Source organism: Salmo trutta, chromosome 19, assembly GCF_901001165.1.
Source record: "Salmo trutta chromosome 19, fSalTru1.1, whole genome shotgun sequence".
Taxonomy (NCBI): domain Eukaryota; kingdom Metazoa; phylum Chordata; class Actinopteri; order Salmoniformes; family Salmonidae; genus Salmo; species Salmo trutta.
Window position 1 is genome coordinate 22,019,596 of NC_042975.1, and position 24,116 is coordinate 22,043,711.

Below are 24,116 nucleotides of genomic sequence, written 5' to 3' on the forward strand. Positions count from 1 at the left end.
CCCTCCCTCACCGCCTGACCTAAAACATCAATCTTAATTGGACATTAGCGTGACCACTTGCGACGCTCGCCCCCAGAAAACATAGATCATTGCCACACACAAAAGCAACAAACAGACGATGAGAGAAAATATATGGCCAGTGTTATCCCCTCTCAGCGTTTGTGACACGATGGATTGCTTGCTCTGCGTTGAGAGAGGAAAGGTAGGCCAGTGAGATTTGGCCTAACATTGATTGTCTAATGGCACACATTCAATCAAAGACTTTTCGAGCAAGTGTTTGGTTCAATGTGATTGTGCTGGTATACTGCAAGCTATATTAGAGCTGGTATGGAATGATCATTTCTCTTTGTGCTCAGTGGGATCTAGCTCCATGTCAAAACAAGTTTATCCGTGATGCAAGTTGCTATCCTGGAGCTTTAGAAACCAACTTGCAATCATCCTCCCTATTCAACTCAACTGTGCCCCCCAGTGGTATGGTGTCAATCAAACAGCTGATGCCTTAAATCAGAATAACAGAAATACCCACAACAACTGTACAAACATATCTTTGTCCGTTTGTGTGAATACAAAAAGCCATATTATTATTCCAGGAAACATCAGATAGTCTTTATCTCTTCCTCTCCTGTAGCAATCTAAGACTCCACACCTGGTTTTTTGAAGAAGAAACTTCTAATGATCCATCTTTACATAGAAAAACTTCAGCAGAATGGAGGCCATCATTTATAATTGGACTTCCACAAGTGCACTTGTCCACGATTGATGTTGCATTAGTTATTTACCTGCTTACCTCCAAAAGACACCCATTGTGCCAAAAAGCCTCCAGGCAACCTGTCTTGCCTTTTGTCTTCCATCAAATGAATAGTGTTATTTGCTGTGCCGCCCCTACATGTGCTCGTTCATAGCTGTGTAACTGGCTTACAATTATGTGAAAAGGCCAACACATGGCATCTGATTGAGCCTAGCTTGCTTTGCCATCTTAAAGGCTGTGGATTGTGGTCCAAGAGCTTCAGAACCAGTTGGAATGTTAGATCAATTTTATGAATTTCTGTCTTTGTTTTCTGTCTTGCTCTCTCTACCTCAGCAGTTTATAACATCAGTCCTCCAAGGTTGTAATTCTGCATGGTTTGTTTTCCTTCCTGACACTTAATTGATTAATTAGAACACGGTTTGACCAGAGAATGACCACACCTGGTTTCCAATGTCTATACTGTATCAGTCGCTGATTATAAAAGTCTAGCACAAAATCCAGTGGACCCTGCGACTTTCAATAATGTTTAACCCATAAGAGTATATACCCTGTCTAAGCTGGGGGTGGGGTTCTACTAAGCTAAATGGAATTATTTTAAGAAGGTCATACCAAGGATAAGTTTTCTATTTGAATTTTAAGACCCCTTGAAGTATCAACAAATATATATAATAACATTATTTTTGGCCTATTAGCCCATGCAAACGCAATTAAGAACAGATTTTCTAGTACATGGAATAATAGATAGGTCCCCCAATTATCTAAAGGATGTTTGTTCTGAAGTCTCTGTCCTATATCTGAGAGATATACAGTACCAGTCAAAAGTTTGGACACATCTACTCATTCAAGGGTTTCTCTTTATTTTTACTATTTTCTACAATATTTAACCAGGCAAGTCAGTTAAGAACAAATTCTTATTTACAATGACGGCCCAAGCCCTAACCCGGACGATGCTGTGCCAATTGCCCTATGGGACTCCCAATCACAGCCAGTTGTGATACAGCCCGGAATCAAACCAGGGTTTGTAGTAATGCTTCTAGCACTGAGATGCAGTGCCTTAGACTGCTGCACCAGTCAGAAGCCCAAACATATGGAATCATGTAGTAACCAAAAAAGTGTTAAACAAATCGAAATGTATTTTTTTATTTGAGATTCTTCATAGTAGCCACCCTTTGCCTTGATGACAGCTTTGCACACTCTTGGTATTCTCTCAACCAGCTTCATGAGGTAGTCACCTGAAATGTATTTCAATTAACAGGTGTGCTTTGTTGATGTAAATTTGTGGAATTTCTTTCCTCCTTAATGCATTTGAGCCAATCAGCTGTGTTGTGACAAGTTAGGGGTGGTATACAGAAGAAAGCCCTATTTGGTAAAAGACCAAGTCCATATTATGGCAAGAACAGCTCAAATAAGCAAAGAGGAACCATCAAGTGCTATGATGAAATTGGCTCTCATGAGGACCGCCTCAGGAAAGGAACACTCAGAGTTACCTCTACTGCAGAGGATAAGTTCATTAGAGTTAACTGCACCACAGATTTCAGCCCAATAAATGCTTTGCAGAGTTTAAGTAACAGACACATCTCAACATCAACTGTTCAGAGGAGACTGCATGAATCAGGCGTTCACGGTCGAATTGCTGCAAAGAAACCCCTACTAAAGGACACCAATAAGAAGAAGAGACTTGTGTGGACCAAGAAACACGAGCAATGGACATTAAACCGTTGGAAATCTGTCCTTTGGTCTGATGAGTACAAATTTGACATTTTTGGTTCCAACTGCAGTGTCTTTGTGAGACGCAGAGTAGGTGAACGGATGATCTCCGCATGTGTGGTTCCCACTCTGAAGCATGGAGGAAGAGGTGTGATGGTGTGGGGGTGCTTTGCTAGTGACAAGGCATGCTTAACCAGCATGGCTAGCAAAGCATTCTGCAGCAATACGCCATCCCATCTGGTTTGCGCTTAATGGGACTATCATTTGTTTTTCAACAGGACAATGACCCAAAACACACCTCCAGTTGTGTGTTTTGGGTCATTGACACTAATTGGCATGCCATATGCCGCGCCAGGCCCCTAAAGCCAGCCCATTACGCCGGCCCTGTCCAATCTATGTGTGCAATCACGCAGTACAGTGTACAGCAAGAAGTTTAGCAACGACACCGGCGGGCCCCGAAAGCTTACCTTGACATGGAAGAGTTGCAGTGTTAGATAGCCTTAGCCAGCTAGCTAAGATAAATATGATTCCTCTCTGTTTGAATCAGGTTGTTGAGTAGGCTAAATTAGCTGCATTAGCTAAGTAAGTGAAAGGTGGACTAAGAAAACATTTGAATCAAATATATCTAGATATATTTTCCTTTATTTTTGAAGAAATTAATTTGTTCAAAACTGTTCAATTGTCTTTCGCTCTCTTGGAGTCAACTACTCACCACACTGTATTTTACTTTTTTTATTTTACCTTTATTTAACTAGGCAAGTCAGTTAAGAACAAATTCTTATTTTCAATGACAGCCTAGGAACAGTGGGTTAACTGCCTTGTTCAGGGGCAGAACGACAGATTTTTACCTTGTCAGCTCAGGAATTTGATCTTGCAACCTTTCGGTTATTAGCTCAATGCTCTAACCACTAGGCTACCTGCCGCCCCAAATGCGCTACTAGCTAGCTGCCGCTTATGCTTTCAGTACTAGATTAATTCTCTGATTGGAAGTCATCATTATTACTGCGTAAGTCTATGGAAGGGGTGAGAACCATGAGCCTCCTAGGTTTTGTATTGAAGTCAATGTACCCAGAGGAGGACGGAAAATAGCCTTCCTCCGGCTACACCACAGCACTACCCTAGAGGGTGCTGTTCAGGCTACTGTAGACCTTCAGTTATTAATCAGATATTTGGTGATGTGAATATATTCTGTATAGCATAACTTTTTAATGTTTCACGATTTATTCTGAAATTCACCGAAATTTTCTGAAATTCACTAAGTATGATGGTCCTCCCCTTCCTCCTCCGAGGAATTGATTGATTTTATTGTTAGACTGATAATTAATAATTACTACATTATTTGCTTTTCACATGTTGTCCACATTAGCTCTGTACTCAAGCCATTTATTGTAGCCAGATCAAATAAAATGTGAAATGCTTACTTACGGGTCCTTCCCAACAATGCAGAGAGAAAGTAGAGAAATAATAGAAAAGTAAAACATGTAAAAGTAATAATATATGGATATACAATGAGTAACGATACCTTGGTTATATACAAGGGGTACCAGTAACGAGTCGAAGTGCAGGGGTATGAGGTAATTGGGGTAGATATGTACATATAGTATGACTAGGAATAAAGTGACAGATAATAAACAGTAGCAGCAGCGTATGTGATGAGTAAAAAAAGTTAGTGCAAAAAGGGTCAATGCCGATAAGTCTGGTAGCTATTTGATTAATAATTTAACAAACTATTTAGCAGTTTTATGGCTTGGGGGTAGAAGCTGTTCAGGGTCCTGTTGGTTCCAGACCATGCCTATTCGTACAGATTTCAGAGCGTAATCCATTAAAAAGGTCAGATATGTCTTGTGCTGACAGTTCATGAACTTGGGCATCAAACCCAGTGGAACCCTGGGTGGTGATGGATAGTACTGTACAGGTCTCTAACTGGCTGTGAGTGATTATTCTCAATATTTCAGAGGCTTTCTGACAAGGACAAACTGATTGTATAAGCTACAGTGACACATATGCCTTAAGTTGAGAAGTAAACAAGTTTTCATCATGGAAAACTTTTGATGAATCCATTGCAGGTTGGTTGTTATATTGATTTATTGGCTGATTGATTGATTTGTTTTAATTTATTCATTTGTTTGTTCATTTGGAAATATGTAATCATAACATTCCAAAGATCATGTCTCTGGTTTAATTCTGTTTATCATTCCAAAAAGGATTTAGGGAGTTATGGACAGATACATTATGGAGAGTTTGTGAGGATTTTCATCAAGATGTGTGATATGAAACAATACAAATCTATACCAGCCCGAGTTGAAATAGACTAAAGTGAGCAGCTTTATTTACAGTGTCAATTCATGAGATATAATGAAGGTCTCTGGCTGTGTTATGGCATCTGATGTCTTTGCCAGGGCTAATGTGAGGAATTGTATTCAAACACAAAAAACAGAGCGGGGTGCTTGAGGGAGAGGATTCCGAAATTGTATCACTACACAGTAGACACACTAGGTAACTATTTTGAAACACACTACGTAGTTTCTTTTCATTACCTACGCATTTCAATAATCATTACCTACAGTTTGTCATGGTTGTCGTCGATGAAGGATTACCAAAACGCAGCAGGCATGCGGTTGTTCATTTTGAACATTTATTAAATCAAAAAAGAACACTCTTTTACCAAAACACCACCCTGAACCACATAAAACAAATACCCTCTGACACGTCCTGACCAAACTACAATACCAATTAACTCTTATACTGGCCAGGACGTGACACAGTTACCATGTACAGCTAAGGAATTATGGTTACTAAAGTAATGTAGAGTCTCACTCACCAGCATGTGTCTATAGTCTATACGCCTGGCATACACGGCTATATTATCTGAATCAGGGAAACATATTGTAGTTTCCACACTTTGAACTTAGTGGTGGATTTATGTGTGAGTAGGTCAGCAAGGATGTTTAGGTATGTGGCTTTGGCTGCACAACTAACATTATGTCCCAACACCCTATTCCCTACATAGTTTACTATTTTGGCAAGAGCCCTATGGGCCCCGGTCAAAAGTAGTCCGCTATGCTTTTTTTTTTTAAGAGTGTATATAGGGAGTAGGGTGCCATATGGGACAAGCCCTAAAGCAGAGTCTTTGCAGGACATCTGACATTGCAGCTCAAAATGCCATCTCAGCACTCCAAACCACATTGGGCAGTAAATATGTGAAACTTTCTTCAACCCCTACATTATCAACCCTGTTTTCCCAACCCAACCCTAGGTCATTTCTTAACCCACTAACTATAAATCAGTGAATTTTGGTGGCCCTTTCAGTCAGAACTGGGTGTAGGATAAGAATTTAATTGTATTACAATTTAGTAAAGAGGAGAATAAGAGTCTGTGTTTATCTTTCTAGTTAATAGCAGATGTGGGATGCGTAAGAGAAGAATAATCCAGTTTAGAGTTTAAAAGTGTAAGCGCTCAAAACATCAGTGAAGACAAGATACATATGTTTCTTATTTTAATTACAAAAGGTGCTCAAAGTGCAGCAAATGTTTCAGCGCAGAATGTTTAGATAAAAATAAGCATTTTTTGGAGAGTGAGCACTTTTAAAATGTATTTTATTCAATTAAATAATCACATATATTTTCCGAGGCAATTCATTTACAATGTGATTCACAAGTGGTGAGGGAAATGTTGCACTTGAGCCATTCAACACAACAGTAATAAAAATAACCTTATTCATTACATTGGTATCTGTTGACGTAAAACAAACAAAATGTTACTGGTTGACATTTAACACATACAACTTTCCTTGCTGACAAATCACAAAATCAAGTACAGTAAATAGCATAACCATAAAGAAAAGTTGGAAAACTGAGGTTGAAATTAAGTTGATTCACAACAACCCAGAAACTTAGTCATACATAAAGAAACTACATCGCTCAAGTTAACCACCAAGTTTTTAATTCTAATGGAGGCTTTTTGGAACAACTTCTCTGGATACAGAACCCCTTCCCTCGCTTCTCTCCCAGGTTGTCTTTTTGATCCCCCCTCCCCCTCAATTGGTGTCACATTGATGGTTCAGTCAATTGGTTGTTTAGTAACGATTACATGATGCAGTCTCCTTCAACTCATGGTACCCCTGGTGGTTTGGCTCTGTAAGGAGACAGAGAGGGGAGTTAGGAGTGGGAATGACCACTAATTGTATCTGCTCTCTTGCTGTAGTTCCTAATAAAAGCCTCTTTTAGAATTATAGGCTTTCCGGTCCTGAGAAAAAAACTAACACGTAATACTTATTTATATTAGGCCTACTGGTATAGTAGTACATGTATAAGAAAACCATTTGTGGACAGTTAATATTTGTGGAAAGCATTTTTGTATCACATTGTAGATGGAAAAGTTTGAATCAAAACTGCTATCTCAAGTAAAGTCCATTACTACTATTGCCTCCTCATCCAATATTCAGTAAGAGTAGAGTGGCTATTCAATGAAAACTGCTTACACCACCATTCGTTATTTAATTTGAACATCATCTGCAGTCTCGCAGAGAGAGCTCCCTCACTTTATAATTTTCTGAACATCCCAAACAATATAGGCGAACAATCCCACAAGCAGAATACGTTTGAGAGTGTAGATAAGAGTTACAGTACCCAGACTCATATTCTCCTCCACCAGAGGCCTGGAATCGGTGCAGTTGACCGCGTTTCCCCGGGCTGCTCCTAAAATGGTCATGATATCCACCAGGTTGAGCTTCCCTTCCTCCTGCAGCTCCTCCACTTCCTCCTCCAGCTCCTGTGCTGCCTCGGCCCTCTCCTCGATCTCCTCTGCCGTCAGCATCCCCGCGCCCTTCACGCCATTCCCCTTTCCGATCTGCGGGGATGCCAGCGAGCATACGGCCCTCAGCCTGCCATAAGACTGCAGATGCGCCACGTTAGCTCGCAAAAACAGCAGAAGAACGTTGAGGTCGTTGAGCGGGCAGCCCAGCTTGCGACCGCTGTTAAGTCCCAATGCGGGTAGAACCTCGTAGACCGACAATAGAGTCGTATCCCAACAGAAGAGGCGGACCAAGCTGAACAGCACAATAGGTACCAGAAGGACGTAGATAGCGCCGTTAGCCACGCTAATAACCTGGAAGACCAGTTGGCCGGTCATTTTGCACTGGACCAGTTCTGGGACCCAGTTTTGGTCGCGCAGCAAGCCGGTGCGGACAAAGCAGCTAAACTCATCCTGGAGAAAGGCGGATAGGTGGAAGTAGACGAGGTAGAGGCAGGCGGCAGACATGAAGGTGAGCAAGAGGAAGCCGCGCAGAAAGAGCATGCTGACCAGGAAGTAGGAGCCGTGCTTGCTCTGCATGTACCTCTCCAACAGGGGATACTCGAAGTAACGCTTCCGCTTGGCCCTGACAAGAGACCATGGAAGAGATGGGGTTAGAGGACAGTTGGCTCAAACACACTTTCATGTTATTGGCTCTGATGTTTGGTAATGGAGGTTGTGTGAGGATTTAAAGCATTTATCATGGTATTCAAGATTTAAATAGTCAGTCACCTAACTGAGTAAAGGGTCTGAATACTTATGTAAATGTGATATTTCAGTTTTTTTTTTATAATTAGAAAACATTTCTAAAAACCTGTTTTTGCTTTGTCATTATGGGGTAATGTGCTTTGTCATTATGGGGTAATAAGGCTGTAATGTAATAAAATGTGGAAAAAGTCAAGGTGTCTGAATACTTTCCGAAGGCACTATTTACATACTGTAGGTCTGTTTTGTACTGTCTTCCGGACTACCTCAAGCACTGCAACAGCTTCAACTCCTTCAAATGCAAAATGAAAAAATATCTACTGGACATTTCATTCATGGACTCATCCAAATAATCTGATGCCTGTATGTCACTCATGCTGATTATGCATTTTACTTGAATATCTTTGCTTTTTTTTTTTTTTTTACCTCTGATCCATCATGTTTCCTTTCTTTGTGTGAATCTCCACCTATTTGAATCTGCTGTGTGGTGCTAGGGAAAAAACAAAAGGTCCATTCAGGGGGGATCCCAGGCCCGAGTTTGGGAAACCCTGCCTTATATGATGGTTATGATGATATGATGATTTTTGAGTGGCAAACATGTTCCTGTTTGTAATTGCCATGGCTGTGGCCATTAAAAAATATATATTTGAGTTTCTATAAACAAAAGTAAGCTAATTACAGATAAAAGTATGTGAACTGGAAACAGAAAACAAGACCCTATTTAGGCTTTAACTACAGTACTGTGTTGAAGCACCTTTGGCAGCAATTACAGTCTCGAGTCTTCTTGGGTATGACGCTCCAAGCTTGGCACACCTCTATTTGGGGAGTTTCTCCCATTGTTCTCTGCAGATCCTCTCAAGCTCTGTCAGGTTGGCTGGGGAGCATCGCGGCACAGCTATTTTAGGTCGCTCCAGAGATGTTTGATCGGGTTCAAGTCCGGGCTCTGGCTGGGCCACTCAAGGACATTCACAGACTTGTCCCGAAGCCACTCCTGGGTTGTCTTGGCTGTGTGCTTAGGGTCGTTGTCCTGTTGGAAGGTGAACCTTCACCCCAGTTTAAGGTCCTGAGCGCTCTGAAGCATGTTTTCATTTAGGATCTCTCAGTTCTTTGCTCTGTTTATCTTTGCCTCGATCCTGACAAGTCTCCCAGTCCCTGCCGCTAAAAAACATCCCCACAGCATGATGTTGCCACCACCATGCTTCACCGTAGGGATGGTGCCAGTTTTCCTCCAGATGTGACACTTGGCATTCAGGCCAAAAAGTTCAATCTTGGTTTCATCAGACCAGAGAATCTTGTTTCTCATGTTCTAAGAGTCTTTAGATGCCTTTTGGCAAACTCCAAGCAGGTTGTCATGTGCCTTTTACTGAGGAGTGGCTTCCGTCTGGTCACTCTACCATAAAGGCCTGATTGGTGGAGTGCTGCAGAGATGGTTGTCCTTCTGGAAGGTTCTCCCATCTCCACAGAGGAACTCTAGAGCTCTGTCAGAGTGACCATCGGGTTCTTGGTCACCTCCCTGACCGAGACCCTTCTCCCCCGATTGCTCAGTTTGGGCGGGCAGCCAGTTCTAGGAAGAGTCTTCGGGGTTCCAAATTTCTTACAATTGAGAATGATGGAGGCCACTGTGTTCTTTGGGACCTTCAATGCTGCAGAAATGTTTTGGTACCCTTCTACAGATCTGTGCCTCAACACAATCCTGTCTCGGAGCTCTACGGACAATTCCTTCGACCTCATGGCTTGTTTTTTGCTCTGACATGCACTGTCAACTGTGGGACCTTATAGACAGGTGTGTACCTTTCCAAATCATGTCCAATCAATTGAATTTACCACATGTGGACTCCAATCAAGTTGTAGAAACCTCAAGGATGATCAATGGAAACAGGATGCACCGGAGCTCAATTTCGAGTATCATAGCAAAGTCTGAATACTTATGTAAATACAGTATTTCTGTTTTTAATTGTTAATACATTTGTAAAAAAGTCTAAAAACCTGTTTTTGTTTGTCATTGTGGGGTATTGGTTGATGAGAGAGAAAAAAACCCAATTTCATCCATTTTAGAATAAGGCTGTAACGTATCAAAATGTAGAAAAAGTCAAGGGGTCTGAATACTTTCCGAAGGCACTGTAAGCAATGGAAAATGTACCAAATTTTGTACGGAAAAAAGGGGTGTGGAGATCTGCGGCCATTCTTGTAGAATAATGATGAACCGGAGTATTGAATTTGAAATGAGTTTGAAAAGAAACAGGGATTACATTTATTTTGAACTGGAATTCAAATAATCAGACTTGAAGTTCATCGATATCATAAATATTGAGGATTTGAAGGTGATGAAAGAGTGGAGAGGAACTGGCACGACTGTTGGAGTGTGTTGCCATTCTCACAAAACGCTTTTGAAGAATTAAAATGTTATTGAGGTTGCTTATTTAAGTATTATATTGCAATATGACATGACTGGATAGATTAAGTTGTAGTATACATTCAAAATGATGTTACGATCATTGTAATTGGATATAAGGAAGATTGTTTCTTTTTTTAAATAATTTACGTTTAAGGACAATGTATTTGCTTTGAAGGAATTTTATCCGTTTTTTTTTTACCTCTCCTGAATATGGTCTCTTAATTTGTTTTTAAACGTCATCATATTGTTTAAAATTTTCCTGTGTGCAAATGAATAAAAATAGACATCAATTTTAAGCCTGCTTACTTTTCCCTCTTCCCCAGTCCAAAATTCCTGCCTCAACCAATCTGTCTGGATCTATCTCTGCCACAATCTTTGCCACACCCACTCTCACCTCTCAAGCTCGGCCTGGAAGGTGAAGGGATTCTGGGTGTTCTGGCGCATCTCCAGGATGCTCTGAGCCAATCGCACGGAGCGGTTGTAGGATTTGTCCAGCTCGTCAATGATGAAGAGCAGGTCGGAGCCCAACGACGGCATGACCAGGAAACGCCAGATGAGGGCAGGCAGGTACATCATCATGGCCATAGCCAACAGAGAGTACGGGAACATCTGAGAGGGAGGTAGGTAGAGAGGAAATAAAGAAGGGAAGGTGAGGAAGAAATGAAGAGGAAAGGAGGGGACAGAGAGAGAGAGAGAGAGAAAGAGAGAAAAGAGAAGAGAACAGAAAAAAGAGTGAGAGAAAGAGAAATTATAAGAGAGAAGAAGAGAAGGAGAGGGAGGTAGATAACAAGAGAGTGATTTACAGTCTACATTTTTAATCAGAAAGATTAATTACTTTTAATGGATGCTCCTCATTGAGACATTAAGGAAGCAAGAGGCACTTTTCATTCGAAATGAATGACGATTACTGTAAAAAACAAATGATACAAATCCAGCACTCTATATCTCTCTCCATTTCTACTCACAATCTCGCCTAATTTCCCATGTGGAACACCTAAAACTCCATAAATGTGTACTGTACAACTGAGAAACACACACACAGAAACACACATACAGACAAACACAGACACTCCGCAGAAGCTTGTGACACAGCTCCTTACCCTCATCTGAACAGACTGTCCACCAAATACACAAATGGAAACAGCACACGGTTAACCCCATCATTATACCCATGAGCATGAGATTCATGTCTTACTTAGACAGCCCAGTATTTATAGAAGTACTTATTACATATTTATAGAACCCATCTAAAGTGACACGTCTGAGCTTTGAAATGAATTGCTAATGCCCTCAGTAACAGAAACCTCCAGGTCTTGTCACAGTGTTTTTATTGTGTTACTTATATTATTTTAAACTTTAGTTTATTTGGTAAATATTCTTGAACTGCACTGTTGGTTAAGGGCCTGTAAGAAAGCATTTAACGGTAAGGTCAACACTTGTTGTATTCGGCGCACGTATCAAATAAAGTTTGATTTGATTTTAGTTTAATAATGTTATGTCTGGAGAAATCTTTAAACGTCCCTTTTAATAAGATATATATTTTCTCTTTTATTTTTCTATTTCACCTTTATTTAACCAGGCAGGCCAGTTGAGAACAAGTTCTCATTTACAACTGCAACCTGGCCAAGATAAAGCAAAGCGGTGCGACAAAAAACACGGAGTTACACATGGAATAAACAAAAGTACAGTCAATAACACAATAGTAAAATCTATATACAGTGTGTGCAAATGGAGTAAGTAGGTAAGGCAATAAATAGGCCAATAGTAGCGAAGTAATTACAATTTAGCAAATTAACACTGGAATGATAGATGGACAGATGATGTGCAAGTAGCTGCTCAGATAGCTGATGCTTAAAGTTGGTGACAGAGATATGTCTCCAACTTCAGCGATTTCTGCAATTCATTCCAGTCATTGGCAGCAGAGAACTGGAAGGAAAGGCTGGAGCCCGTGCTAGGGGTGGGTGTTGTTATCGTGACCAGTGAGCTGAGATAAGGCGGAGCTTTATCTAGCAAAGACTTATAGATGACCTGGAGCCAGTGGGTTTGGCGACGAATATGTAGCAAGGGCCAGCAGTCTCATGGGTTTCTATCTTAAGAATGTATTGTTAATGCTTGTTTTTAACTTGGGAATTTTCCAACAACACCGCCAAATACCAGTATAGCACACAAAATGCCTCCAGTATACCATTGACTCTTCATCCACTTCAGTCAATGCGGTTTAAGATGAGGGAGGACGATTTTGTTTTTTCATGAGCATGACCTTATTTCTATTACAGCATATTGGATGACTGTCATTCATATTCCATTCACCCAGTTCAATGCAACAGCGATAGGTTTAGGCTAGTACATGACACTCAAATTTTCACTGTACCCATCATGAGGTTGCTGCGGATTGAATACGCTCCTAATCAAGCCTAAACACTGTTCACTTTCATAACAGCCACGTTGTATTCCTTCTTGCATCTATGCACTCTCCTCTCACCATTTACCTTTGCTTGTAAGCTGTATGTGACCAGGCAAAAAAAACTTTCCAAGCTAAACATATCATAACTGCTAAACATTTGAAATTTGATTTTAAAGAACTGACTTTAGCAGTTCCAATAATTTCAGGGTCCAGTACCATCGTTGGGCCATGGGTGTGAAAGATTCAGCAGACTGCTGGCATTACACATCTGGTTAAAATACTACTGTAGCTCTGCTGGAGTCACTTTTATTGATAACTTTGACACCTCTAGAAACAAAACATACTCTACAGGAATGATGGAGTCCATCCAAATCATCTTGGCTCCTGGTCTCTGTCTACACATTTCAAGTCTGCGTTGAAACAATGACTGGTAAATGATCCAAGACCAGCTCAGTTTATCCCTACCATTGTGACAATGAGTCGTCATAGTGCTGCATCAAATGTACATGATCATAGGGGCATTGGCAAGCACAATGTAAGTAATTTAATTTATGTACCCCTAATTGCACCGAATACATCTGTTTATCCTACAGCTATTGTAAGTGGTAATCATGAGCCTATAAATCAGAGTTAGACTTTTAGCACTGAGGCGGTGTGCAATAGTAGGAAGACCACTTTATGCAGCTCACCCTGCACTATCAGCTCCAATGTAAATAAGATGAGTAAGTCTACCTCTGGTAAACTTCCCAGTAAAGCATTAAAAACAATCAAGCAACCCAGAAAAGTGGTAAAAAATAGCCCATATTAAAATATGTAGCCTAAGAAACAAGGTCCATGAAGTCAATAACTTGCTTGTAACAGATGGCATTCATATTCTGACTATCTCTGAAACTCACTTAGATAATACCTTTGATGATAACACAGTGGTAGCAATACATGGTTATAAAATCTACCGAAAAGACAGAAATGCCAACGCAGGTGATGTTGCGGTCTATATTCAGAACCACATTCATGTAAAGCTTAGAGACGATCTAATGTTAAATACTGTTGAAGTAATATGGCTTCAGGTTAATCTGCCTCACCTAAAGCCCATTCTTGTGGGAAGCTGCCATAGACCATCAAGTGCTAACGGTCAGTATCTGGATAATATGTGTGAAATGCTTGATAATGTATGTGATTTCAACAGAGAAGTATATTTTCTGGGTGATTTAAATATTGACTGGCTATCATCATCGACTCTTTTCTCTGTATATATCAGTGATGTCGCTCTTGCTGCGGGTGATTCTTTGATCCACCTCTACGCAGACGACACCATTCTGTATACATCTAGCCCTTTTTTGGACACTGTGTTAACAAACGTCCAAATGAGCTTCAACGCCATACAACACTCCTTCCATGGACTCCAACTGCTCTTAAATGCTAGTAAAACTAAATGCGACTAGCATCACTACTCTGGATGGTTCTGACTTAGAATATGTGGACAACTATAAATACCTAGGTGTCTGGCTAGACTGTAAACTCTCCTTCCAGACTCACATTAAGCATCTCCAATCCAAAGTTAAATCTAGAATCGGCTTCGTATTTCACAACAAAGCCTCCTTCACTCATGCTGCCAAACATACCCTCGTAAACTGATTATCCTTCCGATCCTTGACTTCGGCGATGTCATTTACAAAATAGCCTCCAACACTCTACTCAGCAAATTGGATGCAGTTTATCACATTGCCATCCATTTTGTCACCAAAGCCCCATATACAACCCACCACTGCGACCTGCATGCTCTAGTTGGCTGGCCCTCGCTACATATTCGTTGCCAAACCCACTGGCTCCAGGTCATCTACATTGCTAGGTAAAGCTCCGCCTTATCTTAGCTCACTGGTCACCATAGCAACACTCACCCATAGCACGCGCTCCAGCAGGTATATTTCACTGGTCATCCCCAAAGCCAACACCTCCTTTGGCCGCATTTCCTTCCAGTTCTCTGCTGCAAATGACTGGAACGAATTGCAAAAATCGAGTTGGAGACATATCTCCCTCACTAACTTTAAGCGTCAGCTGTCAGAGCAGCTTACCGATCGCTGCAGCTGTACACAGCCCATCTGTAAATATCCCATCCAACCAACTACCTACCTCATCCCCATATTTCTTTTTCTGCTCTTTTGCACAACAGTATTTCCTGCACATCTACACATCTGCACAATTGCTAAATTGTAATTACTTCGCCACTATTGGCCTATTTATTGCCTTACCTGTCACAAGCGTCGTTAAGGACAGACCAAGGTGCAGCGGGTATAGTGCTCATTCTTACTTGTTTATTCAAAGAGAACACGTAAACAAAGAAAAAACAAACGACAGCAAACAGTTCCGTAAGGTTCACAGACTATAACGGAAAGTAACCACCCACAAAACCCAAAGGAAAACAGGCTGCCTAAGTATGGCTTCCAATCAGAGACAACGAAAGACACCTGCCTCTGATTGGAAACCACACTCGGCCAAACCTGGAAACCGGAACATAGAAAATGAAAACTAGAACCAACATCCCCTAGACCAAAAACCCCAAAACACACAAAACAAACACCCCCTGCCACGCCCTGACCATACTACAATGACAAAAGACCCCTTTACCGGTCAGGATGTGACATTACCTCCTTACTTCATTTGCTCACACTGTATACAGATTTTTCTATTGTGTTATTGACTGTAAGTTGGTTTATCCCATGTGACAGAGTTACTGTGTTGTTGTTTTTGTCCTTCTGCTTTGCTTTATCTTGGCCAGGTCGCAGTTGTAAATGAGAACTTGTTCTCAACTAGCCTACCTGGTTAAATAAAGGTTAAATAAATTAAATAAATTAAATAAAACTGCCCACTCAGGAAAAAACTTCAAACTGTAACCAGTGCCTGCAACCTGGTTCGGGTTGTCAGTCAACCTACCAGGGTAGTTAAAAACAGCACAGAAATTAAATCATCAACATGTATTGATCACATCTTTACTAATGCTGCAGATATTTGCTTTAGGATGTAGTGATCCATAGGATGTAGTGATCACAATATAATAGCCATATCTAGGAAAACCAAAGTTCCAAAGGCTGGGCCTAATATAGTGTATAAGTGGTCATACAATAAGTTTTGTAGTGATTCATATGTTGATGCTGTAAAGAATATTTGCTTGTCTGTGTTGTGTAATGAGGAGCAACCAGATGCTGCACTTGACGCATTTATGAAACTACTTATACCAGTTACTAATAAGCACGCACCCATTAAGAAAATGATTGTAAAAACTGTTAAATCCCCTTGGGTTGATGAGGAATTATATTTTTTTCCTTTGTGTAATGAAGAAGTAGCCCTGTTCAGAATGAGGGTCGAGCGAAGTGTACTGTTGTGGTTGAGGCGCGTGACCTGAAAGCACGCTCCACTTTGTTTTCCTCCGGTATTGAACACAGTTTATCTCGTCTTAAATTTTAGCGATTATTTAAGTTAAAAAATACCTAAAGTTGTATTAGGAAAGTTGTTTGAAATGTTTGGACAAAGATTACAGGTAACTTATGAGATATTTTGTAGTCATGTTGCGCGAGTTGGAACCGGTGTTTTTCTGGATCAAATGCGCCAAATAAATGGACATTTTGGATATATAACGATGGAATTAATTGAACAAAAGGACCATTTGCGATGTTTATGGGATGTATTGGAGTGCCAACAGAAGAAGCTCGTCAAAGGTAAGGCATGAATTATATCTTTATTTCTGAGTTTTGTGTCGCGCATGGCGGGTTGAATTATGATTGTCTGTGTTTGTTTGGTGGGGTGCTATCCTCAGATAATCGCATGGTTTTCTTTCGCCGTGAAGCCGTTTTGAAATCTGACACATTGGCTGGATTAACAACAGGTGTAGCTTTAATTTGGTGTATTGCATGTGTGATTTCATGAAAGTTGAATATTTACAGTAATTTAATTTGTATTTGGCGCTCTGCCATTTCACCGGATGTTGTCAAATCGATCCCGTTAACGGGATTCGAGCCATAAGAAGTTAATGGAAGCCTCTCAACCATAGTCCAGTTAGAATCAGGAATTCACCAGGGAAGCTGTTTAGGCCCCTTGCTTTTTTCAATTTGAGAAAAGCCAGAGTGTCTATGTATGTGGATGACTCAACGCTATTCACATCAGCTACTACAGTGACTGAAATGACTGCAACACTCAACAGAGAGCTGCAGTTAGTTTCAGAGTGGGTGGCAAGGAATAAGTTATCCCTAAATATTTCTAAAACTAAAAGCATTGTATTTGGAACAAAACACCCACTAAACCCTAAGCCTCAACTAAATCTTGTAATAAATATTGTGGAAATTGAGCGAGTTGAGGTGACTAAACTGCTCGGAGTGACCCTAGATTGTAAACTGTCATGGTCAAAACATATTGATGCAGTAGTAGCTAAGATGGGGAGAAGTCTGTCTATAATAAAGCGATGTTCTGCCTTCTTAACAAGGCAGGTCCTACAGGCCCTAGTTTTGTTGCACCTTGACTACTGTTCAGTCGTGTGGTCAGGTGCCACAAAAAAAGGACGTAGGAGAATTTCAATTGGCTCAGAATAGGGCAGCACTGCTTGCCCTTGGATGTACACACAGCTAATATTAATAATATGCATGTCAATCTCTCCTGGCTGAAAGTGGAAGAGAGATTGACTTCATCACTACTTTTATTTATGAGAGGTATTGACATGTTGAATGCACCGAGCTGTCTGTCTAAACTACTGGCACACAGCTCAGACACCCATGCATACCCCACAAGACATGCCACAAGAGGTCTCTTCACAGTCCCCAAGTCCAGAACAGACTATGGAAGACACACTGTACTACATAGAGCCACTACATGGAACTCTATTCCACATCAAGTAACTGACGCAAGCAGTAAAATTTGATTTAAAAAACACCTTATGGAACAGCGGGGACTGTGAAGCAACACAAACATTGGCACAGACATATGCATACATACATACACACACATACACACACACATGATAAAATACGCACTATACATACACATGGATTTAGTACTGTAGGTATGTGGTAGTGGTGGAGTAGGGGCCTGAGGGCACACAGTGTGTTGTGAAATTTGTGAATGTATTGTAATGTTTTTAAAATTGTATAAACTGCAGCAGCTACTCAGGAAGAGTAGCTGCTGCTTTGGGGATCCATAATAAATACAAACACAAATACAGCCTACATCGTTGTCACCATATTAGCTAAAGTAACATCATAGTCAACATAGCTAACAGAACTAACGCGTTAGTAAACCCGCTACAATCATACAGTAACATTACAGTGTACAGTCAGTAAGCAGTTTAGCACTTACACAGGCGGGCCCAGTGGCAATAAATTAGTAAAACCAAAAGCTTACCTTGACTTGGAAGAGTTCCAGTGTTGTGTTGGATAGTCATAGCCAGGTAGTTATATCCCTCTGTTTGAGCAGGGTGTTTGAGTAAGCTAAAATAGGTAGCTGCATTTGTTAGCTAAGTAAGTGAAACTTAAAGTGAAAAAAAATGGCAATCTCTTTGTCTATATATATATTGCTTCTCCTTCATTTTGGAAGAAATCAATTTGTTAAAAACTGTTCAACTATTGTCTTTCTCTTTGAGTCGACTACTCACCACATGTTCTGCACTGCATTGCTAGCTAGCTGTAGCTTATGCTTTCAGTACTAAAGTCATTCTCTGATCCTTTGATTGGGAGGACAACATGTCAGTTCATGCTGCAAGAGCTGATAGGTTGGAGGACGTCCTCCAGAAGTTGTAATTACTGTGTAAGTCTATGGAAAGGGGTGAGAACCATGAACCTCCTAGGTTTTGTATTGAAGTCAAAGTACCCAGAGGAGGACGGAAGCTAGCTGTCCTCTGGCTACACCATGGTGCTACCTTACAGAGTGCTGTTGAGGCTACTGTAGATCTTTATTGCAAAACAGTGTGTTTTAATCAGTTATTTGGTGACGTGAATATATTTCGTATCATTTTATCTAAAAAGGATAACTTTTTAAATGTGTTACAACTTTTATTTTTATATAATTCACTGAGGAGGATGGTCCTCCCCTTCCTCCTCTGTGGAGCCTCCACTGATCCACTTACATTACACTGTTGTCATGGCAAAGACAGAAACAATGTTTCCATGGTCTTCATCCCTGACAAAGAGCAACCATTTACAGAAGTTGCATTACCTTCCTGTGCCACAGTGGAACTGACAGCGTTTTAGCAACATGACATCTTATAAACATCTGTTCATATACGCCCCCAGGAAGAATATGATACCTATTTTTTTACCACTTAGATATGGTCATTTTCATAGAATGTTTGGGAATGATGTATACTAAGGCATTTGTGATATTCCTATAGCAATATAGAGTGGGAAAGCGGCCATGCGTTTGGACAATTAATAGACACTGCAGTAAATAAAACCTAATAAAAACATTTCAGTCTTGTCCAGGAATGGACTCTAAACAGACCGGTGTGCCATAGACAATCAGAGCTAGAGTAGGCCAATATGCAAATAATCATTTGTCAAACGGGCTTGCCATCATTCACTTTAAACTGGACTGTGTGTTTACAGGCAGTAGCAACAGCGCGACTTCAGATCATTAGAAAGCATTCGCCAAAAGCCACAAATACACCTGAATGGATTTCTGCTATATGTAAATACCACGGGAGTCCTCTTACATTTGTGAACTTTACAGCGCTATTGATCAAACAACCATGAACAGGTATGCTCTTTCTCCCTCAGTTGCCTATGTACATCAACAACAAAAAGATAAACAACTAATGTTGGCTAGTACGAGATGAGCATAAATCTAACAAGGGAACAGTAGATAAATCTTCTCAAACTTTTTCAGCTTGTAGTTGGCCGTCAAAACTGCACTGATAAATGATGGGGAATAGTAGCCGGTTCGCCCTTCTGCAGCTTGCCTGCCAATGCATGCTTGTCCCAACCCATGTTTTAATAACTGAATGGGAACTTGCCTGCCTCCTCACCCATTTCATCAATGCCAAGTACATTTTATTGACAACTTAGAGATATGTTAGCAGCCATTCAAGTTCAGCATAGCTAGGTAACAAAGTGATTCACATTTCATGCTAGCAAACCAAATGACACCGCTCACCCACTGACCTAATAATATCATCCCAGAAGTGTTAGGCTCTGTGTTTTTAGCTCACTAAATAAATAGCTACATAAATAGACAAACTAGCCTATTAGCCACATTATGACTGAATTGTGATCATTGCCCTTGCTAGGTTGATTGTATTGACATTCCCAGCCTTAGTTACGTTCGTCTGTTTTTGTCCTAAATATTGACTCATTGAAACTGAATCCCGAATGGCTGGAGGCAGCAAACAATGTACCAGGCCAGCTGTGATTTACAACCTGATAGCAATATTTGTTGGACTACCAAGAAATGTATTGGTGAATTATATTGATAATGCATTGAACTGTATACATCTATTCTGTCAACAATGCCTTACTCCACATCATGAAATGTTGAGACAAATATAACCTGATTTTAAAAAATCTTATAAAGTTGGTTTAGTAGCATAAACTGGGAATTTGATATTTATGACTGATACTATGATCGTTTGTTTCATTTTATTATTTATAAAAAAATATATATTTAACCTTTATTTAACTAGGCAAGTCAGTTAAGAACAAATTCTTATTTACAATGATGGCCTACACTGGCCAAACCCAGACGACGCTGGGCCAATTGTGCGCCGCCCTATGAGCATATCTGCATATTCATATCTGCAAAGTAGTTAAAACGCTGTCAGCTCCCCTTTAAGGTGTGTACAATTGTCTCTCGTTCCATCATGACAGAACATCGCCTTACCTTGTGCACCCAGAGGGATTGCTCCTCAAAGTTTCCATCTGTGTCAAACTCATGGTGCATCAGGGAGTCCCAGCAGTACGTGTCCACGTAGGCTGCCTGCTTGGCTGTAAAGTTATTGGGGGGGAAACAGCTGATCTGTGGGCCTAGAGAAAAAACATTAACTATTTTGTAAAGGTATTACGATGACATAAAGATGCATGCATGTGCACACACATAACATACTTGCATGCATAGGCATAAACACATGAGAGTGAGAGAGAGTGAGAGAGAGTGAGAGAGAGTGAGAGAGAGTGAGAGAGAGTGAGAGAGAGTGAGAGAGAGTGAGAGAGTGTGAGAGAGAGAGAGAGTGAGAGAGAGAGAGAGAGATTCCTTTATGTGCAAGTGTCCTTTTTCCAGAAACAGAAATGTAAAAAAAAATCTAAATCATATGTTTCTAAATGGAAAACTGGGTTTTAAAACAGGGTGGTATTACTCTCCTAATGTGTGGGTGTTTTTCAGGACCGAGCCCAGCCCGCTCCACCATACAGATGGTTGAACCACAGAGCCAGGGGTCCACACCCTTCTCTTCAGTCTATCTCCCCTACAGCAGTGCTGGGAGGGCAGGGTAGGGCGACAGGCGTGCCCCTTGCACTTCAGAGGAAACCCTGAGTTAAACGCAGGACGTCCTATTTTTATAGACAGCCTCCACATCCGTGAGAGTCTCCTAAAAGAAGCTCACGCAACCATAAATTTACTGACAGGACATGCAGAAGGCTTATGCTGAACCCATACTGTTAGTATGATACTATGTCATTACTGTTCATGGACAGATTACATGTAACACAATGTAGATGTGAAACTGTGTGTGCGTGTATGTGCGTGTGTGCGTGTCTTTTAGTAAATTGAGATAGCTAGGGACATACTGTATCTGAAATGGACTATTTAACAAGACTGTCAGGTTACAAGGGAACACAGACAGCAACAAAGCATGTTCCTTCTACCACAGACAGTTTGACAAAGAACCCCTATTGCCATCCCTATCTTACTTGTTACACATTGTACAACAAGGGCTCCTTCTCACCCAGCTATTTGTAGCGGTGGCAGAATTCTTGTCTGCAGCCGCAGGTGCACACAACACACACAACACAGACACCAACCAGACAATCAACGAAAGATAAAGCAAAAAAACAAACCAGATAAGAAGGGCCAAGATCCATCAACTGTTCCTAGACGGTTTTCCATTTTGCTACATCTTCCAGTTAATTAACATATCCTATCATTTGACTTCGATAGAGAGCTGCAAAAACAGCAGGTTGCCTATAATTACCGAGCAATGCGGCGTCGGCGAACGCTGCTATCAATCATCCCCCTTCCTATAAGCATCTGTAGTGGCTGATTATAGGCCAGCTCCATAGGAAGACGATCGTTAGCTCAATGTCAATGAAACGAGGAAATAAGCTTGTCTGTACGTAGCCTGTTATGGCTGCCGCTACCACACACATTGTTGTGTGTTAGTGTTATTGCTGCAGTTGACCAAGGTTGGGGTCCAGTACATGTCAACTCAAATCAGGAAACAAATGTAAATGCTATGAATACATGTAAAGACTTCATTGAAAATAATAGGATACTGCTGCAATTCACGAGAGGCATTAGAATGAACTTAATTAATCGAATAGCCTAAACACAGGTTCTCACTCCCACACAGTAAAGGGAAAAGAATAGAGAAGAGACTAGAGAGAGAAACGTGAGGAAAAGGAAAAGATAATGAGGCAGATGACACAATGATACATGGGACAAAAGAGGCGTGAGAAAAGAGAAAATAACACAGAAAAGGGAAAGATAGACAAAAAGAGAGGAAAGAAAATGAATATCTCATAAAGGGCCAAATGTGCAGCAAAACAAGGGGAGGGAGAGAGAGAGAGAGACAGACTGACCGATGGAGATTTCACGAGCGAAGGCCATGGACACCAGCAGTAAGGGCAGCCCCACGGACACAAACTTGATGACCCTGTCAAGTGGCAGCTCCAGCTCCAGGTGACCGATGCGGTTGCCCCCAGCGCCGTCGCGTAGCAGGGCGTCTGACAGCATGGCCTGGGCAGCCGCATTAGCGATAGACATCTTGGGGCCTAGAAAGGGACAGGAAAATGTTGGATTTACTCCAACCTGAGTCCACTGAGACTTGATAGCACTAAGCCCTATAGTGCATGAAGAGTTTTTAGCCTGGGCAGGATCTAATCCCAACTGACAACCAAGAGTTTTTGGGTTAGCTAGAGAAAATAGATGTCCTACCCTGTAGTGTATTAGAAATTACTTTGTATTCAGTTGTGTTAATTTGTTTCTTTAATTATTGATACATATTTCCATGTAATGTTATTAAACACCTGCAATTATAGTTTTGATGTCCAATTTGAGAAATAAAACTGGTATTCTTTGTGTGACGGACTCATAACTGTATGCAAAACTATGGCTAAGGATGAGAAGAGAAAAATGGAATCAGATATTTCACTTCAGTTGACAATACTGTATTACCATAAGGTAAATACCAAACATACATCAGTCATTTAAACCATTGATATAAATACCACTTATTCTACACACCTCTAGCTCCCTAAATCAACAGCCTTTAAATCATGATTTTAAAAAAAGCCTCCACGTTACCTTCAATCTGCTTGCTCTTTCCAGTGACCGGTGACTGTAGGGTGGAAATCCAGAAATGAAATGCAGTGAGACAACTGAACCAAACGGACCTCTGAAGACCAGAGCTGTGTTGGCGAGGCCCTTAAGTAGTCCAGGAAGGCCCTGCTAAATGAGAGGCTGGGACTGGGCTGGACTGGGCCTGGCTCCTGGGTCGATGGGTCTAATTACAAGGGACCACTGTTGCTGTATGCTGGAGCCCAGATGGCAGTGGGGAGCGAGGGTGACTGTGTGTGTGTGTGTGTGTGTGTGTGTGTGTGTGTGTGTGTGTGTGTGTGTGTGTGTGTGTGTGTGTGTGTGTGTGTGTGTTTGGACTTATGTGTGCATGTGTGTGCCTATGAGACACTGCCCTTGCTATCCACTGATGTCCCAACCATGCTCTTGACTGCCATGGCAGCAGCCCACTTCAAACAAGACCCTAGCACCAGTGGCTTTTCCTGCCTCTGTCATTTCCCTTCCTATTTATACCTCAGGTTGGCTGCAGAGATGCTGCTTCTAGCACATAGTATGGAGGATGGCAGTTACAGTTAGGCTCTGCCTGCTACAGCTATTTCAGTACTGTTGATTGGACTGGTAACGTTATGCTCCTTTCAGACTGTAACACCCGTGTTACACTAATGCATACATCCCTATGTTATACTGTGGAACTTGTGTTTCCATAGCTAGGGCTGACAGTGAAGACTTGTGAAGAGCAGAATCAACAACATCTGCAGAATCAAAACAGTTACTTTGCTAGAAGCCATTAGCCTCTGTGTAAAAACAGAATAGTAAAAGTTCACAGTTAGTCATTGTTATGTAAATTCCAGCTAAAAAGTACCAATGGCCACGGGTTCGCTGGA

At 41.1% G+C, this 24,116-nt stretch overlaps 1 protein-coding gene across 2 annotated transcripts; it reads right to left on the minus strand.

The window, feature by feature from the left end:
* Positions 1-5,940: 5,940 nt before the first annotated feature.
* Positions 5,941-23,353, minus strand: LOC115154171 (pannexin-3). Of its 2 annotated transcripts, XM_029700131.1 has the most exons (6): positions 23,242-23,353; positions 22,518-22,709; positions 20,605-20,747; positions 10,741-10,955; positions 7,084-7,832; positions 5,941-6,589 (listed from the first exon to the last, which is right to left on the minus strand). In XM_029700131.1, exons 2-6 carry the CDS (start codon positions 22,699-22,701, stop codon positions 6,531-6,533), a joined length of 1,350 nt encoding a protein of 449 aa, XP_029555991.1. In that variant the 5' UTR covers positions 22,702-22,709; positions 23,242-23,353; the 3' UTR covers positions 5,941-6,530. The 2 variants fall into 2 exon arrangements, with proteins under 2 accessions (XP_029555991.1, XP_029555990.1); XM_029700130.1 differs by having other exon boundaries at positions 5,941-7,832.
* Positions 23,354-24,116: the final 763 nt, after the last annotated feature.